The following is a 9,322-nucleotide window of genomic DNA, read 5'->3' on the forward strand; positions in this document are numbered from 1 at the left end:
TTGTTAAAAAAACAAACACAAAAAGGTATTGAGAAATAACAATTTTAGCACAAGCAGCCAGACAAAAAAATGAAGTTTAACATCTGCCAAGAGATCTCCCAAAATAAGACCCCTGTCAAATGAACAATGAGGAAAAGATTGGAAATGACAAATTATTTTATTTGGACCATCAGCTATATTTAAAAATAACGCTGAGGAATGTAACTTTTCCAAAGGCTTGTCTTCAGTTTCTCCTTAATCTTCATATTTTTAACTTAAAAAAAAAAACCCTAGAAATTTGATTACCACTCTCATGAATTCCTTTTAAAGCAATTTAATGAATAACAGATCTTCTGTGCAAGTAGCAAACCACAGAGGACAGTTTTGCTGGCTGATAAAAATCTTCCTGAAACATGCATAAAAATATACCCTTCAAAGACAAACTGATTTTCTAGGTATGGAAATCATATTAAGACTCAAAAATTTGGTATGTTTGATACACACACTAACTTATTGCAGATGTTTTTATCTGAACCACAACTAAAGTTGGTGAATTCTTACTATTTACTTACTGTGTGTCAAAGTTGAATAAATTAGAAGGCTAGGAGGAAAAAAAAAAGGTTAAAACCTTAGAGCCAATGAGCAAAAGATGCAACTACTTAGGGTGAAACAGGATTGTTGAATCACCTCCCCAAGCCGGTAAGTTACTATTTAAGCAACTAAAAATTTGTTTACGATTGTTTTGTTGAGTAGAGAGAAGTGCTGTTATACCATAAGTAAAAAAGTTTCACCAGGCATTCTAATGGGAAGATGCTACTGCTGCCCACAGAAATATTTCTGAGACTGCTCAAAAATACCAAAAAAAAAAAAAAAAACCACCACCACTCCCCCCCCCCAAAAAAATTCCCAAACCTACCACAAATGTTTTCCAGAATACACAGGGTCAAATACTTCAACACAAGGAGAGAGCAAAAGAACTGTGGGTTGCTCCAGCGTTCCTATTGTCCAGAATACCACTCAAGAAAAAAGTGTGTTTGTGTGCGCGCGCGCAATTTCCAAAAGCTGGTGTATATATGAAACAGTACATATGCTCGGTTGGATATACTTATCTTCGGTTCATTGAAAGATAAAGCTGTCTGGGGTAGTGCTAAGGCCAAATTTTCTTTACAGGTGCTATTAAACACTGCTAAGAGGGAAGAAGAGATAAACGATCCGATAACTTAAGACCGACACCTGGGAAACTAAATAGAGTACGTCGTCATCACCATTCACCAATTTTTCTAACTGATCAAGCAGAAACAACGTAGGCAAGTTCTGAAGCCCCATGCTATCCTTCCACCAGTGAAAAGGAGGCTGTGGTGTCTGAGATCTTAGCCAGGAAGCCTGAAAAGCACGTGTCCGACTCTGGGCTGGGGAACTTCCCAGGAAGCGTTTGTTGAGAGTAAAGCTCCATCACCCCCTGCCTGCCTACTCAGAGAAAGGCTAAGAAGTGCAGGCTCGAGGGGGAAAGCTCTGAGTCCCGGAGAGATGAGACCAGGAGGCGGCAGCCCTCCAGGGTCCGGCCGCGGCCCCGCCCGGCTCACCTCTGCGGCAGGGATGTTGACCACGCCGGTGGATCGCCGCTTCTCCCGCAGCTTCCTCTTCTCGATCTGTCCCTTGCCCTTCCTGGCGCTGGGGCCCGAGCTCTTGCCCTTCTCCGGGGCGCAGTCCCGCTCCTCCTCGCCGCCCCGGGCGGGCGCTGCCCCCGAAGAGGCGGCGGCGGTGGGGGCGCACTCGTCCTCCGGCCGCCGCGGGCCGGGGCCGGCGCGGTTTAGCGGCGCGGGGCCCGCGGCGCAGTTCACGCCCCCGGGGCCGGGGCCGGGGCCGGGGGCGGCAGGTGCGGCGGCGGCGCCCGGGAGGTTGTTGTTGAGCTCGTTGGCCGCCGCGGCGGCGGCAGGGGCGCCCAGGGCCCCGGGCGGGAGCTTCCCGGGCGCGTCGGCGCTGCCCCCGGCGGCGGCGGCCGGGCCCGGGGGATTCTGCTTGGCGCGCATCTTCTCGCGCTTCGCCTTCCACTCCTCCAGGAAGTCTGTGGTGCTGCCGCCGCCGCCGCCGGTCCGGTAGCCACCGGTCGCCATGTTCCCAGCGGGGCCGGCCGGGCTCTCACCTCAGGCCGCCCGCCGCCGCCTCTTCCTTCCCGCCGCCCGGAGGAGGCGAGGGGACGAGCCCCGGGCGCTGGGGCGGCCGCGCCTCCCGCCGGGACCGGCCGGTCTGCGGGGAAACACAAAAGGGGGCGGGAGGGAAGCGTGAGGTCGGCGCCCGGCTCGAGGGTCTGCCCCGCGGCCGCGCCCCTCAGGGCCCTCCGCCCCGAGCGCCCCCTCTCAGCGCCGCGGCCGAGGAGTCGCCCCCGCCGATTCCCCGACGCACCTCCACGGCGGGGCCCGGACGGTCGGCGCCCCGGAGGGGAGGAGGGAGGCGGAGACCCGCCACCTGTCGGCCCGTCGCGCCCCCAGCCCTCGCGCCGCTCCGGGGGCCGGCCGCCCACACCCGCACCGCCGCGGGGCCCCCTAAGCGACCCAGCCGTCCAGCCGAGTCCCGGGGCGCAGGTTCGCGGGCAGCGCGCACTGCCCCGGAGGCCCCTTACCTGAGCGGAGCTGGCGGGGGGACGAGGAGCGCGGCTGGGAGCGGGCGCCCAGGTGAGCCGACACGGCGGCGCGCGAGAAGCCACGGCCAGCTCGCCGCCCGGAGCCCGCGGTTCTCCGGTGCTGGGAGGAGGGAGGGAGGGGAGGGAGCGGAGCCGAGCGCCGCCGAAGCGCGGGCGGAAAGGACCGAGGCGGCGCGCGGGGGGGCCGCGCCCGCCGGCGCCCCGCCCCCCGGCGCTCAGGTGCGCGACGCCGGGCCCGGCCCGCCGCCGCCAGCCCCGCGGACGCCGCGCAGCCACGCGTTCCTGGGCGCGCCGCCGCGCGGCTCCGGCCTCCGGGCGCCTGCGACGCTGGAGCGCGAAGGGCCCCGCACGCCGTCCTCCGCCTGTCCTGTCTCCCACCACTCTTCCTTTTAAGTACAAGACATACTCTTCCAGGGAAAAATCTCAAATGCTGCTGGCTGAAGGGGAAAAGGCAATCAACCGGTGGTGATTTAGGGCCTGACTAGCCAGGATGGGAAAAGACTCTCGCCTCTTTTTTCCTCGTCGCTGCCTCCTTTTCAGATGCACTGGGGTGGCAGGCAGGAGAGGAGGAAGAGCTGAAACCCAGGCCCCTCTCCTTCTATGTCTGTGGTCTCAGGTGAGAGTGTCGGCCGAAAGGAGGGGCTTCAATTGTCAGTGTATTATCAAGGCTTTACTACTATCTTAGGTTTGCAGGAACAAAATGTTGAACTCATTTTAAAATATATTGTATCGGCGATCCCAATCAAATTGGAGTTTCCTCTTGACTCTGTCTCTGCACCTCCTCTTCACAGATAGGGAATTTAGCAGCAAAGCTTCCTCCCAAAGTCCTAAAGCTGCTTTGAGGCTGATTTGATTTGAGCTAGGGCGGTGATTGTCTATTCTTCTGCCGTTAACGTGCCATAGGATAAATCTTATCTTCAGATTCAGATCATCTCAGATTTCTGGATCAGGGTAGGCTGAACTGCCACTGTCAGGCACCTGAGGAGGCAGACTTTACTGTATCAGAGTAATGCCAGGGCACATCACTGTCAAGTGTACAAATGCCTGGTCACCATTTTGTAAAAAGTAGGCGAGCACTGAGTCACATTCTTACCTAAGGTAAATCTTTCTTCCTACTTAGTACTACCTGTTTTGCCCAGGTGGCACATGGTGGGTGAGCCCTCAGCGTGGGCCTGCCCAGGAATAAGGACGGGACACAGTGATTCACATGCTGTTTATCTGTCAGAGGGGAAGGTCACCCAGTTCTCCTTTTTGGTCTGTCTCCTGGAAGTGAACATGTGGATAACCCAGATTGAGTTTCGGAAAAACCCTTTAAAAAATCAAAGGCCTTCCTCGGGAATCGGTTTAAAAGGCTGAGCCTGGCTGGTAGCAACCTGGGTGCGTCACTTGAAACTCCTTAATTAATGATTCATTGCTCTGTTTTCTGAGTTTGGAGGGCAGGAGGGAAGAGGTTTGGGCATTAAACAGGTTCACGTTAATATGCTTTGTAACTTCCCAGAGGATTTTGTTGGAGGGACTGCAGGATATAGTGGAAAGAGGATATAATGTACCTGAATTCAAACATATAAACAGCTGAGCGATCTTGGGCATGTTCTTTAAATTCTCTGCAACTCGGCTTTCTTTACTATAAAGCCAGTAACAACAGCATATGTTTTTAAGTTAAGAATTGAACATTGCTTGGTCAAGGAGAACACTCTGTAAATATAGTCTCTTTTATTAATAGGATATTGAACAGAGTCCTGGGTTTCTAAAGGTGAGAGGAGATATAGACCAAAAAGATAAGGTACTAAATACACATTATTAACTTGAATAGATCCTGAATGAACTAGGATAACACTCTGCCACATAATTTATCACTGCATCTCTTAGACCAGTTCTCTCAGTATTAACAAGCGCTGAGTCAGGAATGTTGGCTGCTACTGACGTGTGACTTTGGGAAAGTTGCTTAGCTTTTGGGCCTCTGTTTACTTACATACAAAATGGGGATAATAATACTTCCTACATTGTGAGAGTGCTGTGAAAGTGCCTGAGATCCTTAGATAAAAGGTAGTATGTGAGTACCAGAGTAGTTATTATTAGTCTATAAAGTGCCCTAGGAATCATGGATGAAAGCAATTACTGAGGTACAAAGCACTGTATATTATTATTATTATATCTTTTGTCTTCACCCTACCATTCTCAATATTCCCAAAGATATATTTCACAGCCAGACTGCTTCCATCATTGCATCAAAATATTTAGCTGAGTCAGTTCTAAACTGCCACGCTTGCATGTCATCAATCTTTATGTACAGCGTTCTGATGAAATAATCCTCAAAGACTCCAGGACTGTTTTCTCAACTGCAGCACTGTGGACATTTGGGACTGGCTAACTCTTTGGGGGTGTCCTCCTGTCCACTGCAGGATGTTTAGCAGAACCCTTGGCTTCTGTCCTCTAGATACCTGCCAGGAGTTGCCTCCACGCCCAGCTGTGACTTTGTCAAGTATTTCCTTTATGTCAGTCCCAATTTCCCCCCAAACTGTCTTCCTTTCAATGCAGTTAATCATGTCAGATGATCTGTCGGTTCTCGTTTTCTTGGAGGTATCTCGCCTGGAGCTCTCCACCCCCTACTCTACTCTGGACTGATTTTTAAGGCTCATTGCTCTGTGCTTATCCTGGGATTACACTTGCCTAACATCCTGGGAATCATTTCCTGTACAGACTCCTTGTTTCCTGAATTCCATATTGTCCTCTTTTCCCTTAGTTTAGTTGAGCACTCCCCTTCAGTATACTCTGGAGATCAGATTGCACGTTCTTGGAGACTGTGTATGTTGAAAACTGTTTTTCCTTTGTCTTCACACTTGGTTAATAGTTTGGTGGGGCTTGGAACTCTAGGTCAGAAACCATTTTCCTTTATAATTTTGAGGGCATCACTATATTGTCTTCTAGTTTCCAGAGTTACAGTTGCTAGAAAACCAAAGGCATTCAGATTCCTTTGTCTTTTCTCTCTTAAAGTTTTGGAACTTCTAACCCATCTTCTTAATTATCGAAAAGGTTTGCCATGGTTTCTTTTTTCATTATATGTTAGGCACTCAGTGGGCCCTCTAAATCTGCCCTCTGGCCTTCAGCTGGGAGATTGCCTTTTCTTATATCTTTGGTAATTCTTCCCTTCCATTTCCTCTCTTCTCTTCCTGAAAGCCCTGCTAAATAGATGTTGAATTTATAAGTGTTCCCTAGTAACTATCTGTCTTTTCTAGTTTCTGTCTGTTTGGCATGTTATTCTGTTTTCAGGGATATTTTGTCTCTTATTTGCCAGACTTTCTATTGAATTTTCTGTTTCTGCCGCCATTTTTTCTGTGATCTGTTTCTTAGTCCCTAAATGTTCTCCTTCCATATTATCCTGTTCTTTTGTCACATTCATTATCTTTTCTAAGGAAACTCCTTTAACTTTTCTTCTGCTGGTCCTACACTGCATCTCTTATCTATATGTCCCCTTTCATCTTCTTGATTATTTCAGTCTTCATTTTTCATTTTCCTGTTTTCACCTTATCAGTCTGCTATTCATTCATATTTTATTTATTTACTGGCCACTCTGCGTGGCCTGCAGGAACTTAGTTCCCTGACCAGGGATCAAACCTGTGCCCCCTTCAGTGGAAGGGCAGAGTCTTAACCACTGGACCACCAGGAAAGTCCCTGTTCATTCGTATTTTAGACTGAAGCCCTGAAAAGTTGACTGGATGCTCTTCTCTCAAAAGGCAGCGTTTGTTGACTGACGGTCCCCATTTCGGGAGCTGGTATTTGGACCCAGGTGTTTTGTGGAGGCATGTGTCGGTCGTCAGCATCCTTGGTGTTTACTCCTGGTCACATCAGTTTCCCGGAAAGAAACGCTTTCTGTCTGTGACGCTAGTTGTCAGCTATTTCAAGTGCCAAGTAAAGAGAAGGGACTGGGGGGTCTCAAAACTCAGCATGCAGGTTTCACTCAGTCCCTATGTTGAACGCCTGTTGTGTTCAAGTGAGTACATTTGTAAATCCGACAGCGCCAGCGCATGAACTTCCAATCCTCTACCAATATCAGGAGAGACAGCAATCTGGAGAGACAGCCTCCTTGTTATCAGGCCTTACAGCAAGGACTTGAGAATCTAATTGCCCTTTAAGTAGATTTTTAGCCAATCCTCTTTTTTTCTTTCCCATTCTTTCTTCCCTTTCTGAAGTATATGCTGCTGCCTCTAATTTCTGAGCTTTCTTCTTTAGGACATAAAGGAATCCTTGCTGACTTTGTCTCTTGAAGGTGGTTAGAATTCACCTTTTTCTTCTCTGCTAACATCTGTTTTTCGTCTTCCATCTTCCAAAATTTTGCTCTCATTTCCCATCCTCTTGGTTGTTCCTGGTTTATCACTTTACTTTCATTTTAGTGAAATTACTTGAGGGAGTAGTAGCAATAAGTGTGTTCAGTCCGTTATGCTTAACAGGAGGTCTAATGTATCCATTTTGCAGATTTCTAAATACTTTCACATCTGATCTGTGATGAGGCTAAACAAGTAGAGACCTCTGCTTCTTATTCTCACCCCGATTGAAGTACATCTTAAGTCCCTACTGAGTGACAGTATTGGGAAAAGCTCTATGAAATGTACTGTTTTCTGGAGGCTGTTTATGAAAATTGCATCACATAATGTTCCCAGGAAAAAATGTCTGACATTAATACTAAGAATAGTTGAATTTCCCTTTGTTACTTTTTTAACCATAGTAAAACTATGTGTTTTATAGCTAGAAAATATTCCCTTTTTCCATTGACTGCTGTTAAACCTTAGGCAAGATTTGTGGCCTAATTGGGGAAGATCTAGTTTTTGTCTGAAGCTTATAAAACTTAGGGCACCTTCTTTAAGAAAAAAAAATAGATTTAAAAAATTAATGTTTAGAATGAACAATTTTTAAAATTATAAACTTTAACAAATTGAAAAGTTCCATAAACATCACAAAAATCCAGAAAAACTACCTAATTATTCATTAGTTTACTCTCAGACATGTTTCTATAATCCTGTTTATCTGCATTTTTATGATTAATTTTATTATGAGTTAAAGCATAAAACATCTGGCTTCATACATGTGTCCTCTGTTTGAGGTACACAGATACATAGATTTGTGCACCATGAATGCTGGAGCTCTGATAAATTCTATCTGTACTATTTGCATCAAAAAATACAATAATGTATCATTTTACACCTTGAATTATGGAATATATTACTGATAGATGAGAACTTCTGTTTTGACTGGATGTCAGTGAAAGTAGAACCTTCTGCTAATTTTACACCTCTGATGATTAGAGCTATTTCTCACAGGCTGAATTTAATGCCATCAGACTTGCTGCCTCCTACAAAGAGCAACCTCCTTGCTGCTTTCATCAACCAACTTCCCAGTCACTCTTGACTTACTCAGGACCTCTGCTCCTGGCCGACTATCTTTTCTTCTACTTATGTCAGCTCTTAGTGATAATATGTACAAAGATTATCCAATATCCGGGCTTCTCAGATGCTTGAGGTCCTCACTTCCAATATCATTTTCTCTTTACCCTTCTGCAGCTAGCCATTCCCACAGTTACGTCATCAGCAGTCAGTGCACCTCCAAACTGTCAGTTTAAACTTCCCATTTTTCAACCATTCTTCTTCCTACCCCTTTAGTACACTTAATCTGGTACCCCGACTCCAGCCAATTTTTAATCTATGGGTCCCACCAGTTTTTCATTATCTGACACGCCTTTTTCTTGTCCTACCTTCCTTACTCAGCTTGGATTTTAAAGCTGGCCATTATTAGCCTCTTCTGTGCCTCCACCTGCTCAGCTGAAATAAGGTTAAGTTAAAAATACCGTGCCTTCCTTCCTGTGTGCACTGCTGAGTCACTAAGTGCTGTCCGACTCTCCTGCAATCCTGTGGACCGTAGCCCGCCAGGCTCTTCTGTCGTGGGATTCTCCAGGCAAGAAAACTGGAGTGGGGTGCCATTTTCTACTCCAAGGGATCTTCCCGACCCATGGATCAAATCCACGTGTCTTGCAATGGCAGGTGGATTCTTTACCACTGAGCCACCTGGGAAGCGTTGCGTGGTCACAGTCTCCACCGGGGAACCAGGCGGCACATCCTGTCTGGCAATCCTGTAGTCTCAGTAAGAGCGTTCTCCTGTGCTGCAGAATGAGTAGTTCACATCAGTCCCTTAAGCCTCCAAAACCTCCTCATCCCACCCTTGCTCTCAGTTGATGAACTGGCCTGCCCATTCATTGACTAAAGTAGGACCTACATGAGTGTGGTTTCTCATCTTGCTAACACACCTCTACCCACCATCTGGATCTACTCCATGCCTCCTTACTTTTAGATGAAGTTCTCAGCTCCTTTCAAAGGCAGTCCTGCCATCTGTATCTTTCCCCTTTCGAGGGCTTCACTCCTACAATTAAACTCTCCTCTCATGCATAATCAGTTTCTTCTTTTAAATAATTCCCTTCAACACACAAATGCGCTCTACATTAATCCCCTCTGTGTTTGTTTTCTACTTACTGCTGTAACAAGCTTCCACAGACTTGGCATTTTCAACACCATGATTTTATCATCTTACAGTTCTGTAGATGTCTTACAGGGAATGGGTCTTACTGAGTTAAAATGAAGGAACCGGCAGTGCTGCATTCCTTTCTGGACGCTCTCTGGAAGAATCCATTTCCTGCCCCTTCCAGCCTCTAGAGGC

General features: G+C 47.5%; 1 protein-coding gene across 2 annotated transcripts in view; it reads right to left on the minus strand.

Annotated features, from left to right (window-relative positions):
* The window catches only part of PAWR (pro-apoptotic WT1 regulator), a 131,675-nt gene extending 129,452 nt beyond the window's left edge, over nt 1–2,223 (minus strand). For both annotated transcript variants that reach the window (XR_016037547.1, XM_088836819.1), the window contains exon 1: nt 1,563–2,223. Coding sequence is in view for 1 of the 2 variants with exons in the window: in XM_088836819.1 (XP_088692945.1) it covers nt 1,563–2,093 (531 nt within the window). In the remaining variant the exon portion in view is untranslated. The remainder of the gene's footprint in view (nt 1–1,562) is intronic.
* Nucleotides 2,224–9,322: the final 7,099 nt, after the last annotated feature.

The sequence above is a fragment of the Moschus berezovskii genome, chromosome 6, assembly GCF_049115385.1.
Source record: "Moschus berezovskii isolate FMDL1 chromosome 6, NW_MosBer_1.0, whole genome shotgun sequence".
Classification (NCBI taxonomy): Eukaryota; Metazoa; Chordata; class Mammalia; order Artiodactyla; family Moschidae; genus Moschus; species Moschus berezovskii.